Source organism: Leptinotarsa decemlineata, unplaced genomic scaffold (genome assembly GCF_025532065.1).
Source record: "Leptinotarsa decemlineata unplaced genomic scaffold, Ldec_3_MD MMD2_P_RNA_scaffold_2, whole genome shotgun sequence".
NCBI classification, from domain to species: domain Eukaryota; kingdom Metazoa; phylum Arthropoda; class Insecta; order Coleoptera; family Chrysomelidae; genus Leptinotarsa; species Leptinotarsa decemlineata.
Window position 1 is genome coordinate 17,617,247 of NW_027412529.1, and position 24,258 is coordinate 17,641,504.

Sequence of the window (24,258 nt, forward strand, 5' to 3'; positions counted from 1 at the left end):
TATTCACTTGAATTACTGCCTTATTATTGAAATACACCATTGCCAACTAATTGATTACGTAAAAAATCCAACTATGTCATCACTGTAAACAATTGCGTCGACAACAGGTGTCTTTTACTGAGGATACACTACTAAAACACACTTTTGTCTATTTTCCACTATATTTCTTTATTGTTGACCGGTTTCGGCTATTACACCATTTTCAAAACTAACTGATTACATTTAAATCTGAGTAATTTATACCTATGTTGCTTATTCTATCATAAATGATTTGATATACCTGATACCCGGTACCTGGGTTTCATATACCTGTAAAATCCATGAACATAAAGCTTTCAATATAATGTAGGTTTTGGGATCTGGATTATAGGTTCAGGAGAGGATATTTAAATCAAGTTGTTCGTTGAGGACAATAGAATTGGGATTTTTCTTTGGCCTGTTTATTTCCATAGATTCCAACAGATTCATCATTTTCCCTTTTTCGCATGTGTGTAGGATCTTTAAATTATCTTTATCTATTTTATGTTTCGAATTTTGAAGATGTTCGTACATTAATGATTTTTTATCCGAAATGACATGTTCGTGGTACCTTGTATCAAAATTTCTCCCAGTTTGGCCTGTATATATGGCGGGAGAAATTTTGACACAAGGTACCACGAACATGTCATTTCGGATAAAAAATCATTAATGTACGAACATCTTCAACATTCAAAACATAAAATAGATAAAGATAATTTACATGCGAAAAAGGGAAAATGATGAATCTGTTGGAATCTATGGAAATAAACAGGTCAAAGAAAAATCCCAATTCTATTGTCCTCAATGAACAACTTGATTTAAATAATAGTCCTCTCCCGAACCTATAATCCAGATCCCAAAACTTACATTATATTGAAAGCTTTGTTATGTTCATGGATTTTACAGGTATATAAAACGCAGGTACCGGGTATCAGGTATATCAAATCATTTATGATAGAATAACAACATAGGTATAAATTACTCAGATTTAAATGTAATCAGTTAGTTTTGAAAATGGTGTAATAGCCGAAACCGGTCAACAATAAAGAAATATAGTGGAAAATAGACAAAAGTGTGTTTTTGTAGTGTATCCTCAGTGAACATGAATTTCCACAAAATAAACAAGTCGTCAATCGAAGAAGTGTCTTTTACTGAATTTTATTTTTTAAATAATTGTATATATTACTGAATGTGCATATCACTTGAATTGTTTTTTTTTCAGATTCACTTTTGTATAATAACTATCCCTCTGGTAATGTGTCAGATGCTGAAAGCTGTTTTCAGATGCAATGTAGTCAGATTTTCATCGGAATGGTAACAATGCAATATCAGGCTTTGACTGACATGGTGAGTAGAACCACACCAGTAGAAATAGAGTTGTCTCTTTACGTTTAATATCATTATATGTATAATTTTTATTTTTTCTATATATTTTCACATGATATATAAGTGACACTAAATGCCAATTCATAAAATTTCAGGTTCAAATGATAGAACAGCTGGAAAGAGCTTGCATAAGATTCGTTCATTTCAGTAAAGAAAATGAGCTGAGATCCAGGGTATTCAGTGAAAAAATGGGCTTGGAAAGTGGTTGGAATTGCCATATTTCATTATTGAGTGAAAAGAACAGGTAGGGACTGACTAAACTAAGATACAATTAGATTGCGTTCGCCAAATACTTCACACTATATTTTTGAATTTTCTCTAATTGAACTTTTTATACGTAAATGTTTTGGATCTTGGATATTTGTAATTCTGTGGTTATCTCTACTGCACATACTGGATATAGTGGTCTATTTTTTGAAGAAGATACTTCAATATAAAAATACTTCAAAACATGAGTTTATCATAATTATTTAGTACAAAAAACATTAAAACTTTTGAATTATTTTTGATGAAAATACAGTTTACAATTGTACAGTTTACAAATTTCAAATATGATGTCTTACTGATTGTAACTGTTCACATTACTTTTCGTTTAAAAGAAAACATTTGAAAATGTTTCACTAGATGGGGAAGATTTCTCTTATAAAAATTATTTTGAAAATATGAAAACTGAAAAACTCATAATTTAGCAACCCTTTTATAAAGGGTACCTTTTACCTTTTGTACGTCAATTTCATTCAGTTTGAAATGTTTGCATGTGCATGCTATTTGAAATCCTCATCGGAGAAAACTATGAACATTATGTTCATCTTGTATTTTCACAATTTATAAAACACGTTATACTACTAAGAGAAACTTGAAAAAATGTATTGTTTTATTGGCCTAGACATGATAATCTGAATAATAGAAATGTTGAATATTATTTTTTATATTTTTGGTATGTCAAAATATTACACGTTAAATCACTCATGTAATAATGAACTTATTGAAAACAAAGTTAGTTACGCACCGTTAAAAAATCATTTTTCTGTTTTATGTTCAAAAACATTTCAACCTGGGTTTCTAAGTGTTCACTTGTTTTTCAGCATTTAATTTGCATATATTTATTCTACTTTCTCTTTCTCTTCCTCTCGCTCTCTGCTCTACTAACTATTCAAATGTTTGTATCTTTCTGGTTGTGATTTTACAATGGATAATCGTCAGACGAGAAAGTGGTGGACAAACGGAAAATAGTAGTCCTACGAGAGATAAACAGAAATGTTTATCGCAGGGGATTAGGAAGATATCGAACTCCCCTACTTTTGATGACAATTTTTTTCTTCTGGATAGGTATTGAACATCTATCTTTAGGTCAAGATTTATCTGCTTTGCATAAAGAATAAGATTACCTCGATGAAAATTTATTTTTTATACCTGAGAATACAAACTTTAATAACTGTTTGCGCTTGTTGGGATATTCATATTTGAGAGTTCTTTATAATTAGAGCACCGATTATGAACTGGACATCCCGAACATTTTTTATGTACTTTTTACCTTTTTGATAACATAAGGTAATCTTATTTATTACATTGCTTTCAGCTATTCTATATGTATATGTCTGTAGCTAAACAAATGGGTCGCATGGTATTATCAAAAATGTTCTGTTGAATGATTGATACTATTGCCATCATAGGCTTTTATTCAACTTGCAACGTTCGTATGTTTGTGTGGGTCAAATCTTTAAACTGAACTGAATTGAGTTGAAATTTTGCATACACATTTAGTTTGGATGACAATGCATGGTAAGCTAAGTGACATCATTCTACATCCAATATGGCAGACCGCACAAGGTGGCCGACAAGATATTTTTTATGCACTTCCATTATATGGTATTCAAATGAAAGGGTTTTCTGAATAGAATACAAAAATAAAATGATGTCTCAAAATTCAATATGGCGGACTCCTAAAGAAAGTGGACCGTTTTCTCTCCCATGATATGAATATCAAATGAAAGGGTTCAGGAGGAAAATTTAAAGCTTTGGGTCCTAGGTTAGAGATAGTTTTGATGCTGCTCGAACAATGACGTAGGGGCCGACAAGATGGCAATCCGATGTCTATTTAAGCTCAAAGCTCTTCGCTGCTATTCAAATGTACTCAGCTTTAAGTAGACAAATTACTGGAAGGTTTCTTCATTGAAGAACTAAACTATACCTTTTTTAGCAAAACGTTTTTTGGCTTCCTACTTCTCCATCATTAAATGAAAAATTTGGGAATTTACCATATTTTTTTGTTGGAGTATAAACCAAAAAACCAATCTCTTTTGAAAATATTTCCTTTTCAATTCATACTGACACATTAAATAGAATGAACAATCTGAGGAACATGTCCAGAGATAATTAAAAAGAATAAATGAATTAATACCAAAAATACATCTTGAAAATAAAGTTTCAATTTACATGTTCTGACGTGAAGAACTTTAAATTAAAACCCATCAATTTATTACATTACACAAATAATATGTTATACGAGCTTGTCGCGAAAATTAACTTTGCACATAAACAATAATGCAATGTATTACTTGATATTGACATAATTGTAAGGAAAAAGTTTTGATTTTATAGAATAGGTAAACCTCGCAGTAAGCTTTTGCATCATATAAATTATGTAATATAATAAATAGATGGGTTTGATTTGATACAATTTGAAGTTTATTTTTCTCGGTTCAGAAGAATATGTATAAAATCTTATTTTTGAAAATGCTTTTTTACTATTTTTTATTATTTATGTAGCACTAATTAATATAAAATATAATTTTGATATATCTTGTATACGTTTTAATTTTGCATGTTTCTGTAGTAGGAAAAAGACAAAAATATAAAATTCTTAAAGTGATAAGCGCCAGCATGTTCCTAATTTGCCGGCTATTCAAAACTTGAATGATTTTCGAATTGAAAGTAACTTGCTAAACTACATATTGGACTGATCATATAAAAAGTGTTGTTTTATTTTCATCCAAAATTTCAAAAACAGAAACAGGCAAACTCAACAGTGTAATAGGTTTTAAAACATTGAATGTTGTAATCTGATCTAAATAGTACTTGAACATAATATTGCTATATGTAGGTATCTGTAGATTCTTATACTCAAAATACTACTTATAACTTTTTATTTACTTTAAAATCATTTAGCTAATTTACTTGTTACTATCGCTTCTAATATAGTTATTTATTTGCCTATTGTAACTAGTCTGTGAACTAATCTGCTTGAGTGGAGAAGCCTCTGAGCTGAATTTTTATAAAATGAATTTGAATATTTTCAAATTTCATTTATGTAAGTGTTGTTTCATGGACGGGCGTTTTTAGTAAATTAACATCAGAGAAAGTGTGATATTTACGACATCCTTAAAAAACTTTGACCTTACCAAATGAAAATTACTGAGAACATTCATTATTGGACAATACAGAATAAGTATTGAATTTTTTATGTAGATATCCAAGCATTACTGTATATGACATAATTTTTTATGTATGGTTCCTTATTCCATACCATTATTGACTGTCTGAAAATAAAATAAAAAATAGATATATATTGCATCACTACTGATATACTCAAACAATGTCTATATTATAGACCAATACGTATATTACCCATATTATCTACAGTATTGAAAACATCTATTCAATCCAATTCAGTATTTTTTAAATAACGAAACTACCGAGAGGAAACTTGCACATGTCTGTAGGAGTTATTATCCAGGGAAATATTTTTCCGCAGGTATTTTCCAGATCCTACCGAGTAAGAATGATAGGACAAGTAAATGTTTTGAACATACATTAGAAATATTCATGTTCTTGGTACTTCTGTATCTCTTATCGACAGTCATCAGACTGATTCAATTTCTGTCACCTTGGGTACCAAAAGTTTCATTATTAGTTTCTTCAATATGTTTGAAAATCAAATAAACGCAAATATTGTAAATGGCTCAACTTCTTGTACATTCGTAAAAGGCCAAACCATATTCACAAATATTATGTAAGTTTTGAACCTAGTTTCTGCTTTATTTTGCACGATATTTAAGTTATTTATGGTATGATCAATATCAGAATAATCTTAGTTTTATCTATCTGCAATTCATTTTAATAAGGTTATTTCTGTAGCAATTTGGAATCTTCGAGAACCATGAGTTTCTCAGCACCGAGCGCCATCAACATGGAATATTCTGTTGTTAAATTTGACACAGAAGTTGAAAAATTCAATATCGGAAAGAAGCAGAGCGACCGTAGTGTGGGAAATGATTCAACAAGTGAAGATAGCATTCCTCTGAATGCTGATAGTACCACCCATGAATGGCAGTCGTTGAGTAATCTTACGGAAAGCACCGAGCAAAGTGCACCCATCAACTTTGATATGAGTAATAGAGTAAGTAATGCATGTTCAAACAGTAATAATTAATTTAACATTTTCAAATCTGTATTGTTCCATTCAGATCAAAAACTCAAAATTTCTTTTACATTTTTCATCTGAGTTATACCTACTATACGTGAAACTGACCATTTTTCGAACTATAATATTCTATTAAATCTGTTGGGAACCACTTCATACACAATTTTCAATGACTGGATCTGGTAATTGAATGTATTAATACATTTAGACAATTATAGTACAAAGCTTCGATATTCAATAAGAAACATTGTTAGCCCATGTAAAAAATCAGCAAGTCAAACATCTTTCATGATATTTTAAATGAAGGACTGAGATGATATTTTAGGGAAAAATTAAAATATATTTTCATGGTACAAGCTATAAAATAAAAACTAATCAACAGCTTTGGAAGTATCAAAAGGTTGAATTCAAATGTCATAAATCTTATCTATAATAAGAACTTTTTTAAAGGTTGGGAACTGTCAAGACTTTTTGTGATTATGACATAATTTAGGTTTTTTTTAATCATCTGCTTTTTCAAGCCAGTCCCTTCATAGATATTTTAAAATATGTCTTACAAGGTATATTTTCTGAGTACTCTTTATGATTTTCATGACTCCCTTTTCAATATGGTGCGTACCAAAGATTTTGGCATCACCACAGCTGGCTCATGACCCATAATTAATAATCCGTGTCTACAATAGATAGATAGATTTTTATTTAATCACATTATGAGTATACATTTGTGACAAGTCATAGACAATTGGTACAAATTAGTGTGCAAATAGAGAGAACAATATAAAAGCATCATTAAATATAAATTTTGAAAATGATTTACAAAATAGTTAACAAATAAAGAATCGAATTATAAAAAGGAAAAAGATTCTTAAATAAAGTAATATAAAAAATTAAGGCCGAAAGTGAATAGCGCAGTGTGTGACTTTCCAGATAAAATATTCAAAAGCGAGGAAATAACCCAAGTAAAATTCCTCTTTCCATCTTAATTAAAGTGGTGATAAATTACTCAGAAGATTGATGTGATACTCTATTTTCCTCGGACACAAAGAACGTGAGTAAATAATTAGTTATAATTATTCTTGGTTTTTCATAGTCACCCATCGATAAACCAATCATTTCAAACAGCTTGTAGTGCGTGCGCACCACTTTCGAATCGTTAATTCGAATCGCTGATTGTCGCCACTTTCAACCCAAATAGTTTGGTATATTTATACTCCACGGGATAGCGGTATGACGTCAAATAAAAATATGCCGTTTACAAGGGAAACTAGATCTAACTCGATCTCAGATAATACATCTATAGATAACCAAACCAAACAAATAATCCAATGTGTCAGTGCCAAGATTGACGCAAAATTTTATGAACTTCAGACAAGTCTATGCGAGTTTCAGAAGGACATCGGAGCAAATACCGAGAAAATCAACAAAGTTGACATCAGATTGGAAAAACTTGAACAATATGTAAGGTGAAATAACATTAGAATTTATGGGTTAGAACAAATGGAATAAGAAGACACAAAAAATTTAGTGATCACTTTTATTGGTGACAAACTAAAACTGAAGAACTTTATCCCGAATGATATTGAAAATTGCTATAGACTGCCAAATCAATCAATCTTTGTAAAGTTTTCTACATATGAAATTAAGAAATGTATAATTTATATGAAAAATCATCTGAAAGGTACGAAAACAATAATAAGAGAAGATCTAACGCCATATCGTCTACAGGCGGTTAATGCTGCGGTAAAAAAATTTGGAGCGAAATGCGTGTGGACAGTGGATGGAAATATTAGGATCAAGGTAAATAATAAAATAAATAAACCAACAGATGAAGAAATCGAGAATCTACTAGATACCTACTCAGGGAATTAAAAACATCACACAAGAAAAATCATGAACCACGTAGATCTCAATTATTTTTATATTTGGTATTTCCTGTTTCATCCAAAAATTGTTTTATGTTTTGTTTACTTTCTGAAATATTCCGTCATTCGTTTCATTCTAATTATTTGACAACTCGTAAATCCAAGTGGAATGTTTTTTTTTCTTTTTGTGTATACAATAAAAACAGAACAATGTTTTTACTTTTTAGCTGTTTGGGATTTTGCCGACTTGGGATTATTTTTATTTTATATTAATTAACTCAAATCATTTTTTAACTGGAAATTTCATTATGTTTTTCACTATTGCCACTTTGAATGTGAGATCACTGTTTACCGGATTTGATCTTTTTAAACAATTAGTCAATAAGTATGATTTTGATATTATCGTAACCGAAACATGGTTGACAGACAATATATTAGATTATTTAATTAATATTGATGGATACAATATTACACGGCAAGATCGTGTTGGAAGGGGATGTGGTGTGGCCGTATACTGTAAAACAAATATTGAACTGACAAAAAATGAATTAGAATTTAACGAAACTGAATTAGAACATATGTGGGTGAAAGTGAAAGTAAATAATAATTGAATAGGAATAGGTTGTTTATATCGACCACCTAATACAAGGGTTTCTGACTGTATTAATGTTTTAGAAAATATACTTCCTGCGGTTATACCTCTTGTTGATCATATTATGGTAGTTGGAGACGTGAATGTAAATTTACTTAACACTACGAATGAAAACACTAGGGTAGAGGAACCATTTGTAGTCATTACACCATTTCTAGCCACATCGATTTTAAATACGTATTAGTTAAGGTTTGCACACAGTTGGAAACAAGAAACGAGTATGATTGGCATTATTAAATCTCCCGCCAAAACATTCCTCCCTCCATACGCCAATATCGGTTGTACGTTTGAAGTGATAGTTGCGTCATTATGCGCACAACTCGATGAGACGCTGTACTTATTTTTCTGAGTAAGTGACAAAAGACATATTAAGGTTCTAACAGAAAACTGTAGTTATTATTGTCTGTAGATGAGTTTTTGTAGTTATTATAATAGTTATGGATTGTATTGTTCCATTCAAATCTATTGTTGTTCTTGTAAATCTATTAAAAATTTGGGTGTCCAGAAATGGAACCAAAATTAACCACATTATCCCATTTCTCACCATTAGATGGCTACTAATGGTGAAAGCGTTTTCCATTTCTGGCCACTGAGTGGCGACTATTGAAACTATGTATTCTATTTCTGGCCATTCTATAATACTAACTGAAATAAACATGAAAATTAGGGATTACAGTTTTATACTTTCAATTACTGAATGATATATGAAAATAATTATTTCTAGATAATGACTCCAACACGGACAATTAAAAAACAACCAAAAAACAGAAGAGAAAAAAACTTTTTCAATATGAACCCTCACAAATTGCCAATGCACTGGCAGCGGTCAGAAGTGATGGCATGAAAGTGGCAACTGCATGTAAGTTGTATGGGGTTCCACGATCAACAATACGGAATAAATTGAGTGGACAGGTTCCTGACAGTACAGGAAAGGTTGGAAGAAGCCCAGTTTTAGGCAGAGACGTGGAAGATAAATTGGTTGAATGGATAATAAAAATTTCAAAAATGGGTTTTCCTATAGGAAAGGAAGGGCTCCTTTACTCTGTGAAAAATCTGGTTGGAAAATCACATTTACCCACTCCATTTACCCAAAATATTCCTGGGCGTAAGTGGTTCCACTTATTCATGTCGCGCCACCCAGAAATATCTCAAAAACTATCAGAGTACATCAATCGAGCACGATCACTGATAACGGAACATAAAATAAGAGAGTGGTTTAAAGAAACCCTGGAATTACTGGAAGATGATAAGAACATTCTAGATGACCCAGCCCGTTTATGGAATATGGACGAAACAGCAGTTTATTTGTGCCCGAAGGGTAATCTTGTTCTGGCCGAAAAAGGCCTGCCTGTTTATGACACGTCTTCCAACTCTGATAAGGAAAATATTACCACATTATTCGCAGTTAACGCTCTGGGTGAATTTGCTAATCCTCTTACTGTGTATAAATATGATAGGTTGCTAGAAAAAAATGCTAAATCCGCCCCACCAAACTGGGGTATCGGAAAATCTCCTAAAGGATGGATGAATTCAGCTTGCTTCTATGAATATTTCTCATATGTGTTCATACCATTTCTAAAAGAAATCAAAGCAAAACTTCCTGTTATTGTTTTCCTAGATGGTCACTCATCTCACCTGAGTTTGCCCTTGAGCAAACTTTGTCTGGAGAAGCAAGTGATATTAGTATGTTTATATCCAAATACAACACACATACTGCAACCTTTAGATGTGAGTTTCTTTTTTCCTTTGGAGGCGAAGTGGAAGTCTGCAGTAAGAATGTTCAGAATTGAAAATGATCGTGATATCAAAAAGTTTGATATTCCCAATATCTTACAAAACTTAATGCATGACATCGGTTTCAAGGAAGCAATTAAAAATGGCTTATTTCCTTTTTCTCTAGATTACGTGGATTATTCGAAGTGTACGACAAGAATTGAACGACCTCAACAAATTCAGCAAAATAATGGGAATATGAATAATATCAAGAAGAGAGCGTCCAGTCACTTGGAATATTTGGAATCAAAAATAGATGCCCATACCTTGACTGGTTTCAAAAATTCGCAATATACAGAATTGACCAAATCCTTATTTGAAATTTGGCAATCATTCAAACAAGACGGTACGATGAATGCTACTTCACATTTCAGTGCTATTCCTCCTACTCCTACTGAGGATATGCCTGTGGACCACATTGATGATTCTGTAGTTGACAACAATAGGAGCATGACACTAGACGGAGAATCCCATATAGATGACAATATAATTGAATTTGATTTTCCAGAATTCGAAGCAGATGTAAATTTCAACGCCGATTTATTGAACGTTGTTGAAACCCCCATTGACATTAGAATCAGTGAAATGAAACAAGTCATCTCAGAAACTCCAAAGACTAGCAGTTCTGTAGGGAATGGAACATTGATAACTGACTGTCCATGTACTCCATCAGGATATTCGTTTTCAGAAAATGACGCGACTGTTAACAAAATACAGCATGACATAGATGTTAGCCCCAATGATCCAAATCTTGATCCAAATATCTCTACAAATGATGAACAAACACTAGCAGCAGCATCTGTGGATGTTAAATTCCACCCTGAGAGTATATCTCCGTGTATTGTTGCCACGCCAAAACGCAAAGTGGTGGACATATTGAGTGAAGTGATATTTTATCCTACGAATCTGAATGAATAAAAAAAAAAGAGAAATCGCGAGCATCTACCAAGTGTCATTACCTCATCGAAGTGGATCCAGATAGCGGAGTCCAAACAATATGCAGAAGAAAAGAAGAATGAAGAGAAGTTACGGAGACAAGAAAAGAAAGTTTACAGGAAGAAAGAGTTAGAAGCCGTTATAAAAGCTAAGCATTTGAAAAAGAAAGAAACGAAAACTCTGAAAAAAATCCAGGCCGACGAAAATCAAAACACTGAGGATTTGGAAAATGTTATCCAAAATTCTGTTAAGTGGAATGAAAGTGATATGACTGAAAAAGAGAACTCCAACAGACATGTTGTGGAAAGACACGAGGAAGATGCTACTAATCTAATTTCGGAAAATTCAGTAAATTGTCAAGAGTTGAATGCATCTATCGACAGATATGTTGTTGTCCAGTTTGAAGGAAATTACTATCCAGGAAAAATTTCTCAAGTGAAGTTTAATTCATTATTGATTATCACGATGGAGAGAAGTGGAGCAGACTGAAAATGGCCATGCCAAAAAGACGAGATTTGGTATCATAATAGAGAGGTCATGGAAAACATTGGAACACCTGTTAAGAAGAGTTCACGAGGAATTTTCACTGTTAAGGAAATGAACAAATACATGAATTTTTGTTAAATAAATAAGTTGTTTCCATTCTCAGCTACTATTCAGATGGTGGAACATATCATTTAACTTTAATTTTTGCTTACTTGTGCCACCATAATCTCTTGACATCAATAAATCTGGTGATAAATATTGGTGGCTACTAATGGTGGTTGAATGGCATCATTAGGTACCTGCTGGCTACAAATGGTGTCCAAAAGGGCCAGTTTAGGAACAAAGTGGCCACAAATGGTGAAACTGTTAGTATTCTGATAAAAATTCAATAAAGAAAATTCACACTATTTCATCTCCAAACGAGTAGCTTGAATCAATAATGAAAATGCCCGGTTGGATGGATCAAAATAGTCTGCTGCTATTTAAGTGAATATTTTTCATGACATCAACTGCAGATTTGCTTAAAGTGGCCACAAATGGTGTACCTACCCTACTGATCTCCAAAATTTTTTTGAAGCTTATAACCTAACAGTACTAAATAACGAACCAACAAGAATAAGTAATATCAGTAGTACCCTCATTGACATAATATCATCGAGTAATGTTGATATGATAGGTAATACTTGCACAAAAAATGCTGATGGAATATCTGACCATTGTTTGGTATATACGGAGTTGACATGTGAGGAGCATAAACAAAAATGCTTTTATAGAACATATCGCGAATATAAAAACTTCAATTATGATGAGTTTTTTGTAGACTTAGTAAAAATGCCCTGGTATGACCTTTATTTAATGAATGATATAAATGAAATCGTCTCTACTTTCAATACATATATGATTTCCATATTTGAAGTGCATGCACCAACAAAAACAGTAAAAATTAGTAAACCAAAATCACCATGGCTTATAGACCCTTTACGAATGATGATTCGGAATAAAAATAATGCGATGGCAAAATTTAAAAGAATAAAAAATAGGAATGATTGGAATAATTTCAAGAACTTGAGAAATATGGTAACAACAGCAATAAGGAGAGAAAAAAAAGGGTATCTTAACTTTATTCATAAACAACTTGATTCCAAACAGTTGTGGAATACTCTTCATCTTTTTGATATTGTCAGTAACAAAAAGTATAGTTCTATACCAGAAAATCTAAAACTGCCAGATAAAATTAATCAGCATTTCATAAAATCAGTTGAAAACATTGTGAATAAGCCCTCTAAAAAAATATTAGATCACTATAAGACAAATAGTTTTAACGAAAACATATGCTTTAAATTTATACCACTAACAGATGAGCAAACTTTCTCAATAATAAACAATATCAAATCAAATGCCACTGGTTCTGATGGAATCTCCATAAAAATGATCAAACTATGTACACCTTACTTGATTCCGATAATCACTTTTATGGTAAATAAATGTTTAACAAATGGTATTTACCCCTTCTCATGGAAAAAATCACAAATTTTTCCGATTAATAAAATTTCTAAGCCAAAAACATTTTCAGATATCAGACCAATCAACATATTACCATCAATTTCAAAAATTCTTGAAAAAGCAGTTCATGAACAAATGTATAATTATGTGAATGAAAATAAAATACTACCACCACATCAACATGGATTTAGGCCAGGTCATAGTACTACTACTGCACTCTTGGGAATAACTGATGAAATTATAAATAATCTAGATAAACGTAAAACACAATTTTTATTATCCATCGATTACAGCAAGGCCTTTGATACAATGAATCATCATTTAATGTGCACCAAAATGAAATACTTTGGCTTTGATAATATGTCGTGCTCATTCATTGAATCCTTTCTAAATGATAGAACTCAACGTGTTGTCATGGAAGACATAAAATCGTCTGAACTTGGGGTAGCTCATGGCACATCCCAGGGATCAGTATTAGCTCTATACTATATAGAGCTCTTCACTATATACACTTCAGATTTCTCTAAGGTCTTGAAAAAATGTCAAATACAAACATATGCAGATGACACAAACTTATTTTTTAGTTTGTTTGAAGGTGATTGACAATGTTTCGTGATGAATTTCACTAGTTCGGACTTCCATTGTCTACTATATAAAATGATTTGAAATCCCTGAAACAAATAAAAAAGAATAATTAAAAAAGAAAAGTTGAAAATAAAAATTATATTAAGCAACAATAAACCTGAAATGAAATGATAGTGAAATAACCTACAAGTAAAAATATAATAATTGAATAAATAAAAATTAAAGGAATGAAAAAAGAAAATAATAAAAATAAAAAAGTGTAGAGATTCCAAGTCACGTTAGTTCACGACGTTTCGATTGTTGGTATCTACAATTGGACTGATTCCTCCGAGAGATGACTATTTTATAGGCCGTTGAAATACTTTCACTTTCTCTACTTTCCATTTTCCGCTTCACTGATTCCGTGAGAGATGACCGTTTTGGCGGGAGTTGGTCATTTTTCGTTTGATGATGGGTTTCCATATGTTTCGTATATCTACGCTGGCCTGGCTGAATACGTTGTTGGACAACATGTATGCGGCTTCTTTAAATTTTCTCCTGAACCAATGTTCCTCTCTGTGCAAGATCTCAGCTTGGGACCACTCGATGTTGTGTTGATGGGTCCAAAAATGGTCTGCTATTCCTGATTTGCTGGTTTCTCCTCGCTGTTTGTGCTTCTTGTGCTCGGCAATGCGAACATTCAATGGCCTCTTAGTTTCACCAATATAGGATTTTCCGCACTCACAGGGTATCCGGTAAATGCAATTCTTGGAATCGCAGTCCGCGTTGGGGGCCTGGTTTTCGTGAGGCTGCTACGGATAGTGTTACCGGATCTGAAACAGGTTCTAATGTTGTACTTGGAACCATTATTGTTGCTTAATATAATTGTTATTTTCAACTATTCTTTTTTAATTATTCTTTTTTACTTGTTTCAGGGATTTAAAATCATTTTATATAGTAGACAATGGAAGTCCGAACTAGTGAAATTATTTTTTAGTGATGAAGATATAAAAAAATTTATTAAAATATCCAAGGATCATTCACTCACTATCAATCCTACCAAATCAACAGCCATAATATTTGGAAGTGATAAAGATCGTCAGAGAGCCATAGACAATATATCTTTACAAGTTGATGATAAGTTGGTGATATTTAGTGATTCGATAAAAATTTTAGGTTTGATAATTGATCACAATTTCAAATTTATAAAACATGTAAGTAATCTTATAGGACACTCTTATTCAATACTGAGAAAATTATATTCCAATAGGCATTACCTTAATAAAAAAATTAAAATCACATTATGTGATTCACTTACATTATCGATATTTAACTATTGTGATATTGTTTATGGCCCATGTCTTGATTATCTAGCCCGCTCTAGAATACAGAGAGTCCAAAACGCGTGTACTCGGTTCATCTGTAATATCAAATATAGGGAAAATGTGACACCTCATATTAATGACATCGGATGGCTGAAAATGCATAATAGACGAGAGTTGCATCAAGTTTATTTCCTCTTCAAATTATTTCATAATAAAATACCAGATGATTTAATGAAAAAGCTTACTCCACGTCATCAAGTTCATAAGAGATACCTTAGGACAGTTACCACCCTTACCATACCCAAACATTTCACTGTTTTTTATGAAAAATCATTCACATATCAGGCTGCTACCACTTTCAATATATATCATAAATATATAATACCACAACCATGTGTATCGTTCAAAAAGAAAATTAGGAAGATCATATTCGATAAACAGTGATCACAACAATCTGTAAGACAATTCATCTATCAATAATTTTCGTTTATTTTTTTTTGTTGTAACTCTATATATATATATATATATATATATATATATATATATATATATATATATATATGTATCAATTTGTAAATGTACAAAATACTGGTTGAGTGGAAGAGTAGCGTAAGCTAAACTCGCCAGTATAAATTAAAAAAATTTATTATTATTATTATTTAGTCTGAATATGTACTTTGCATGAAATCATGTACAGAATAAAAACAATCACATTATATGGAAGTTTGTTAAATAATTTAATGTCCAGGGAATTTCGTAATGACATTTCAAGTCTAAATCTTGGCTGTCTGAGTTGTTCCGCATTTCTAGTTTCATAATTATGATGATCTGAGTGTTTGGAGAGTAGTATTTTGTTTTTATGCATTTCTAACAGTGAGTAGAAAATCAACATTATTCTGAATTTTCTAAAAAGTGGTTGGCAGTGTGCGTCGAATGGAGTTCCAGCTATAATAATCATGGTTTTTTTCTGCATGCGAAAAGCTGTGATTACATAACTAGATGAGAAAGTGAATGATTCGAAATGAGAAGTGTTTCATGGCTCAATGCTTTTTTCAACTGGTGAAGTAGAAACAACTGTGTCGAGAGTTTTTTACAGAGATCAATATGTGATTCCCATCGAAGTAACTCATCTATAATTATACCTATTAATTTAACTTCAGCTTTGATTGTTACCCTGGTATTAGAAGATATAGTTATTTTCTGAGTTTTTTCCCTGTTAAGTTTCAGTTTGTTGGATGTAAACCAGTATTCTGTTTTGTCTTCGGTTTCTTTGGCATTTACAAGTAAATTTGAGATATCAGAATTTGACTGTAACATTGTGGTGTCGTCGGCAAAGCAGATTACTGAAGTGGGTAAAAGGTAATAGAATAAATCATTTATATCGATTACAAAAAGGAATGGACCCAAGATGGATCCCTGAGGTATTCCATTATTCATAGACCTTTTATCTGATAAGTTACCATTTATGTATACTGCCTGCTTTCTAGATGAGAGAAGACTGGAGTAATTTTAAAGCTGATCCTCTGATACCATGAAATTCAAGTTTCTTTATTAGTAAATGATGGTTTACACAGTCAAAAGCTTTGCTCAGATTCCACAATGTTAGAACCGTATGGTCTCCATTTTCTACGTTTCTAATCACCTGTTGGATGACTTCAAGCACTGCGTCGATGGTGGATTTATTTCTGATGAATCCAAATCGATGTTCATGTAGAATATTATGTTTATTCAGATATAGTATTAGTCGCTCTTTAACGATAATTTCAACGATTTTTCCCAAAAAAGGTATAATTGATCAGTATAATTTATCAGTTCTTTCGTTACCCGTGATTTGTGAATGTCCTACCTTTCAGTATAGAGTCAATCTATTCCTATCCACGAGTTCCTTCAATTCTTTAAGGCATTATCAGATCTGGGACAGACAGACATGCTGCCCCACATGCAACTTGCCTGATTGATAGAATATTGATCCATTCTTTTTGTTGAGGTATTGAATTAATATATTGATTACTTGTAGTTGATAATTCAAGATTACATACACTACTGTCTAAAAGGTGGATGTGTTTCGACCAAGCAGGTAAATATAATTTAGATTCCTACTGACATTGTATACTCCTGCTCCGTCCCATTTTTGGTTGTAGACTTGTCTATAAATCATGTTCTCAAGATGACTCAGATGAACTCTTCACGATTTGTGACTTCTACCAAGAAGTTTGTGTTGAAAGTGTGCTTTGATGTTATGTTGCCTATGAACACTTTTGATGATCATTTTTTCGATATTTCCTCCCAAGATGTATTGAGGATAGAATCAAAAGTGTCTCCAATGTTGCTGTTGGTATGGTTCTCATTTCTACTGTAATTCCCAAACAATAAAGTCTGCCTAGTTTATTATTAGCTGCAAAAATGCCTATGTTGTCGAGGATTTAACAACCACCTTTGGGTATAGTCAATTCATCACATCCAGGTTCAGCCATCATGTCTTTCTTTAAGTGCGTCTGGCCAACATCAATGCCACCTCCAGTTTTTTTTATTCTGACTTGATGTTGGTTCCAGTTTGGTCCGCGATCTAGAATCACACCCCTTAGTTATTGGCCGATATGAAAGGTCTCATGTTGAGTATTTGTCAGTAATCCAGTAGATTTTATAATGTAGAAAAACTATTCTATACATTCAAATACTGTCAATTTTCACGACCGGAGATAACTGCGTAGAATTTTTTTTCCCAATGTATTGACAGTGATTTGTGGGTTTTCTTATCTGAAGTCTCGTCTGCAGCTGCGGTAGACAGTAACGATGAGGTAATGGACGAAGTGTTCAAGTTGTCATCTAGTTGTACTAGTACTCAACAACTAAAAACATCGTCCGTTGTCTCATCGACTTTGATACCATCTACCACAGTTCTAGACGAAACGTAGGACATGAAAACCCTACAGACCACGGCGAACAATTCCGAAAAATAACTTTTAATAGTAATATCTATATGTATGTGTATTAACTAATTAGATCAAATAATTTACCATAATTTTTCTAATGAAATAGTGTTTAATAAATTCATTAATGAATTTTCAGGCTAAGTTACCAAGAGGTATTGACAAAATAAGGCCACATATCGAGCATATCGATAATGTTCCCTTGCTTGTTTCACTTTTCACTGACTGTAATCCGGATGTAACAAGACAAATGTTGAATATCATGCAGGAATACAAAGAAATTGTTTGCATCATGGGCTCCTCAGAAAATTGTGATAATGCTGGAATATTCATGACAGCTGATGCAAGGTAACTTTGAATCCATATTTTTCAATCTGCAATAGCTATATGATTGTTTTAATAAAAAAATATACTCAATACACTCTCAAATTCATTCCAAATAAAAATATATTCCAATAGAACTTATCAGTTTTTTGAGAAAATTGAAAAAGTGCCTCAGTACCAGTAACCATTCCTATATCTTGAAACAAATAAAAATAATTTAATGACATGAATGCATCACATTGGGCTACTTTTTGGAAATTTAAATTTGTTGTAGTATTTCCATTCAACCTCTATATCCACAAGTGTGCCAAAAAAGAGAAGTTTTCCAGAAGCCAGTAGACTGTCTAGGACCAACAGATCTCTCATATGAAATGAATTCAATTCCATGTGCATTATCACTTAAACGAGATGAACCCTTTCCACTGTATCGTTTGATAATGGAAGCTCGGCATTTTGTCGCCGCAATTTGGAATTCTGGTATGTGTATTTGAACCATAACTACTTTTGAATCTAGTTAAGAATTATCAAAACCATCAAAATTCATAAAATTAGAAAACATCAGATTTACTGAGAAGACTCTCAGAGGAAAGCCACTTGTGACTGTAGTAAAAACAGTTTTTGCCTTCATTAAGTTTGTTTCACTAGTTCATTCAGCTTGCTCTCTTTCTCGAACCCTTTCACGATGATTCATAAGTTCCTGAGACTTGATATCCGACATGAGACACTTCTTCCATACACCTGAACTGCATCACACTCCTCGAAATGGCATCAGTATCTCCTGATGGTAAAATGTGAGTCGAGAAACTTTGTTGGTTTTTGTGATATCTCTCTAAACTTGCTCAACTCCTGCCTTCGAGGAAAAGATTTATTTCGTGAACAATAATACAAGTAACTACTCGTACATACTGTCAAAGACCTTAGATGAGTCCCTTGGTTCTTCTCAGGATAGATAGGTAGGTCCAAAGTGAGTAGATCTATCGACCTTCCTCTGCAACCTGCGATGGTTTATTCTGGATCACACCTATTCAAACTTGACCTAATGAATCCAGCTTTTTAACGAAGCTACTTAATTTATTTGGCGAGGGATTTTTCAGGTCTGCTGGCAAGAAAGGGCCCCTGCCAAAAGCTGTAAACCTAATCCGGTTTGTGGCGAGGCAGACACTGAGTATTTGCTCTGCTATCAGAGCTTGAATTTGCTTGTGAAGAATAATCTGCTCCATGTTTGATAGACCTTGTTACACATTCCCCAATCTGATTGGCAATCAGTATACAACTGGTAGTTAAGCTTAGGAAATAGGTCTCCTGTGACTCATTTGAAAGATATGCCGTTCATAACTGCATCTACCAGCTAGGAGACCGTAACCTGTAGCTATCCAAGCGGAATGTGTAGCTCTGGATTGGTACCTATGGACCGTCTCCTGGAATAACCTCTATGATAGCATAGTAAAGAGATTCAAGCTGCAAGATTCCCATCTTAATGACGGTCGCAACTTTTCTGTATGAGTGCATTTGTAAGGCAGTTGTACATAACAATACTTTAGATTCAACCATGCAGGGCTTTGTCGTCTCGTTTAGACGAATCATTGTCTGAGCATAAGCGTTTACTGACTTGAAGTAGTTTGTTTCCTCTCTTAATGCAGATTCTGCTTCTGCTGCACAAGGGTTTGGAGCATGGTAAATTCATGAGATATTGTGGAATCTGACGAATATATTTCAAATGTGTTCTGTTTCTCCATTAACCGGCTGCCGAACGACCACCCTCAAACTTCGAAACTTGGGCAGGCTAGGAATTAACGAGGTCGTGCCTTTCAACGAGCAATTTCTAGCCCGGACAATTTCACAGAAAAACAGCTCAAATGATGCCATAGTAAAGAGTCAAAAAATCTAGTTTGTAAAATGCGGAAATATATTTCATTTATCTTGTGCCATAAGAATAAGAATTGTATGAGAATATGTTATATCAGAGTCACTTGCTGTGAAGCAGAAAAGCTTCCTATAAAGAAACATCAAAATAACAGCCTCACAAACCAGATATTGATAGATAAATTATCAGAAACCAATTTATTAGTAGAATGAAAATCTGAGTGCTTTTTGCGGAAAATCAATTGATTCACACTACGAGTATCAAATGAACGATTTGGCACAGAAAAAGTTGGTACGAAAAGAAACAAGTTTCAGAGTAATGATGAACGAGACAATGAACGTGAAAAAATCAGTTATTAATATAAAACTCCTGACAAGAATGTGTCAAAACAATAGGTTAAAGTATGTGGCTTTAAGTTCAGAACAAATATTCAATGAAAGAATTGTGGATTATCTTGTGAAAGACAACACAAACACATGTCCAAATGTAAGTTCAAAATCCAAATTTCAGCAATTATGTGAAATATGAACACCGATTGGTGACCAGAGATTTATCTTCTTTTTAATTAGTAACAATAACAAATTCAACTGTATTGACCCTAAATGTTAGTGATGTCTTTGAAAATTGTGGTCAAGTTGATGTGATTTATACTGATTTTGCTAAAGCATTTGATCGACGATCACATGATCCTTCTACAAAAACTTCACCAATTTTGTTTCCATAATTCAGCAGTACTTTTCATTAAATCCTACTCACTTCAACGCGAACAGTTTGTATCTTATAATGGCTATGATTCTTTTGATTCTTTTTATTACAATCCTTCATCTGGAGTACCTCAGGGGTCGAACCTCGGACCACTTCTATTCTTATTATTTATTAATAACCTCAGTATTTATGTCGATTGTAATAAGTTATTTTTTGCAGATGATTTAAAAATATATTTACCTGTCAAAACTATCGAAGACTGTAATACATTGCAATGACAGTTAGAAAATATACAGACTTGGTGTGAAGTTAACAACTATATCTCAATGCATCCAAATGTAAAGTAGTGTCCTATAGTAGTACTGTCATCGAGTACAATTATCGAGTAGATACCATTTCGCTGTCACGAAGTAACTCAATTAAAGATCTTGGTGTATATTTTTATCAAAATTTGGCTTTTTCTAACCACATTAGATCGAAAGTAAGTGAAGCATTGAGAGTTTATGGCTTTATAGTTCGCAATTGTAGATCTTTTTCAAACATATTTGCTCTATTTACTCTTTATGTAACCTACGTCAGGTCAAAATTAGAATATGGCTCTGTTCTATGGTCTTCATTCTACAATTGCTATAATACAATTGATTGAAAAAGTTCAACGTTGTTTCCTAAAGTTTATTTACTTCAAATCTTATGGTATCCTGATAGAGGTATTCCATATGAATCTCTTACCATAACATTCAATATTGAAAGTCTTGAATTACACAGAAAACTTGCTGGAATAATTTTTCTGTATAAATTACTGCACAACAATGTGGATGCTATGGAGGTGTTATCTCTTATAAATTTCTGTGTGCTTCATTTTAGAACTAGAAGTACAAAAACTTTTTACAGCCGACTGTCCAGAACCAATTTGTATAGTTCAAGTAAACGATATAGTGCAACCTACCTTCCAACAGCTCTCCTTTAATAATATACTTAGGAAGCTAACTAATTTCGTTATTCAATAATCATTTTATATATATATATATATATATATATATATATATATATATATATATACAATAATATTTATTACAATATTTAATTTAATATAATCATATTATACAAAAGCACTGTAACAATAGGATTCTCAAAATCAATATACAATTTTTATACAATTTATACAATTGAAAATGATAACAATACAATATATATATATATATAAAATATATAAAATAAAAATATATATAATAAATATTTCGTTTATATGGATGAGTGGGAAAGTAGAGATTCAAATAACAGAGTGATATATATATATATATATATATATATATATATATATATATATATATATATATATATATATATATACAATTGATTGCTTCAAAAACACTTCACTATCTTTCTGCGAAAGCTTCTAATAATTCATTCCTCTTCCATATTCTCTGTTTCACTATCGTCATTTAAATCAATAATGAATTTATTTCCACCATTAATATGGAAGTGTTCAATCTCCATATAGTATTTTTCAACTAAAATTGCTTTTTTAATCCTTTTCTGCCAATCTTCCTCTTTATCCAATTCTGAAGAGTTTTGTCACAACAGCTCATGTTTTGGCCGGAAGTATTCAATTTCATCCTTATGATTTCAGTTGTAGGAATCTCATTGCTTTTATTACAGTCGTATATTGTTTTTTCATCTAGAGGTTTTGGTAATCCTGTATCACATCGTGTCTTGCGTTCATAAGGTTTGTTTTTGACTATTTCACGTACAGTTGAGAAAAGAATTTCGGTCAAATCTTATGTTGATTGCAATAGTTTGGTTCTCTCAAAACCAAACTTAAGATGTAGATTCTTATATACATTGAAACATACTCTCTGTGTTTCAATATTCAAATGCATCCGAATCTAATTCACTGGTATCTCTTTTTCGCATTGTTCACCATCGCTACACTGGAAAAAGTCTGCGTTGTTATCACACTCATTATTACTATTAGTACTTGTCTAAGAATGCCACATTTTAAACAGATAACAAAAATTTTAAGTAATTATAACTGCACCAATATTGAATCCACTCTGAAAAGATAAATAATGTTGAGAACTCATTAGTGAATTTTAGATTAGTACTTAATATTGAAAAAACTAATGCAGCATTATTTGAAATCTAAATGGAATTTTTAGGTCAGTTTTGGTTGTGCTGCTGTGTTGCTTTGAGTTTAATGCAAGTATTATCAATAGTAATAATGTTACCAGGACTTCTCACTACAGGCCAAGTCTTGTGGTTTTCTTGTATAGTTATACCTACGATAAGCATCACTCTAATGTTTAGGCCGCTAGATCCTGATATAATGAAAAAACCCCAGGGGAAGATTCAAGCAGTACCTCACTGGGATGTAAGTAATGTTTGAAAATGTTACCGAATGTAATACAAATTCTGATTTTCATTTCAGGTAGCAGTTTTCATTCTTTGGTGTTATGGATCGAAGTTTCTAACAACTTTAGTGGTGGTCCTGGTCTCTTATGTCTCAATTCTGACTAGTCACTGTGATCAAATTTGTGTGGTACTTGGAAACTGCACGTGTGCCTTTTATTATAATCCTGTCATACTGACCGAATCTGTTTCAATGGGAGGATGGGACGAAAATGAATGGACTCTCTTGATATCTAGACTGATTATCAGCTTTTTAATTTTATTGCATTTTGGTAAGTATGACACAATACCCTGTCTCTGCCCAAACTAAAAAATAAAATGTTTTCTTTGGCTCAAATTTCATAGTAGTCTATTCATTTAGTATCAGTAAATTTTAACTGACTCATAAATCAGTTAGATGGACACTTCAAATTATATACAGCAAGCACCAAACGTGATGGCGAGCCCGCCCCTATGCGCGCAAACTCATTTTCAATGTAACCCCTACTACAGCTCTTGCAAGACATACAAATGCTCTGTCCAGAGGCGTATCATTACTTGTCCTCCAATGCTTTTGGCATTGTCTGAATAATTTGTGTTGTTTCTAAAACAATGTCATCGCCTAACAAAAAACCAGTCATCAAGAGTCAGGCACGTGAAATAATTTTTGAAGTGTTCAATTATTTTCAAAGTGTTAAATGTGAGTCGGATATGTTATCAAATGTAAAAAATAGAACATCTCTCGCTACAGGTAACATTAAACTAAATTCAAAAAATAACCATTTCAACACAAATCTCTATTTTGTATTAGGTATATCAATAAGAACCATTGAAAGAGTGGTTAAAGAAGGAGAGCAATTAATTTCTGTAAATAACTGAGAAGTAAAATTTTCCACTCCAAGAAAGAAGCGGCCTAGAAGAGCACCAGTAACTCATGTTCCCGAGTATGAGTATTTTAATATTAGACGTATTATTTAAAACTTTCATAAGACGAAGGGTGTTGTATTACGGTAAAAAAGTTACAACACAAAATTAATGATGTTTTGGGAATTGTGGCTTCCAAAACATCTCTTTGTAGGATTTTAAAGAAAATAGGTTTCAAATGGTGAAGGACTAAAA

At 32.5% G+C, this 24,258-nt stretch overlaps 1 protein-coding gene across 4 annotated transcripts in view; it reads left to right on the forward strand.

The window, feature by feature from the left end:
* Positions 1–24,258, forward strand: part of l(2)k05819 (transmembrane protein 94-like protein l(2)k05819) — a 55,915-nt gene that overhangs the window by 21,927 nt on the left and 9,730 nt on the right. For 2 of the 4 annotated variants that reach the window (XM_074184587.1, XM_074184597.1), the window contains exons 10-18: positions 1,241–1,365; positions 1,500–1,648; positions 2,608–2,733; positions 5,542–5,803; positions 14,539–14,817; positions 17,998–18,206; positions 18,457–18,659; positions 22,911–23,122; positions 23,180–23,432. In XM_074184587.1, the coding sequence (XP_074040688.1) occupies positions 1,241–1,365; positions 1,500–1,648; positions 2,608–2,733; positions 5,542–5,803; positions 14,539–14,817; positions 17,998–18,206; positions 18,457–18,659; positions 22,911–23,122; positions 23,180–23,432 (1,818 nt within the window). The remainder of the gene's footprint in view (positions 1–1,240; positions 1,366–1,499; positions 1,649–2,607; positions 2,734–5,541; positions 5,804–14,538; positions 14,818–17,997; positions 18,207–18,456; positions 18,660–22,910; positions 23,123–23,179; positions 23,433–24,258) is intronic. The other 2 variants (XM_023161952.2, XM_074184590.1) reach the window with 2 other exon arrangements.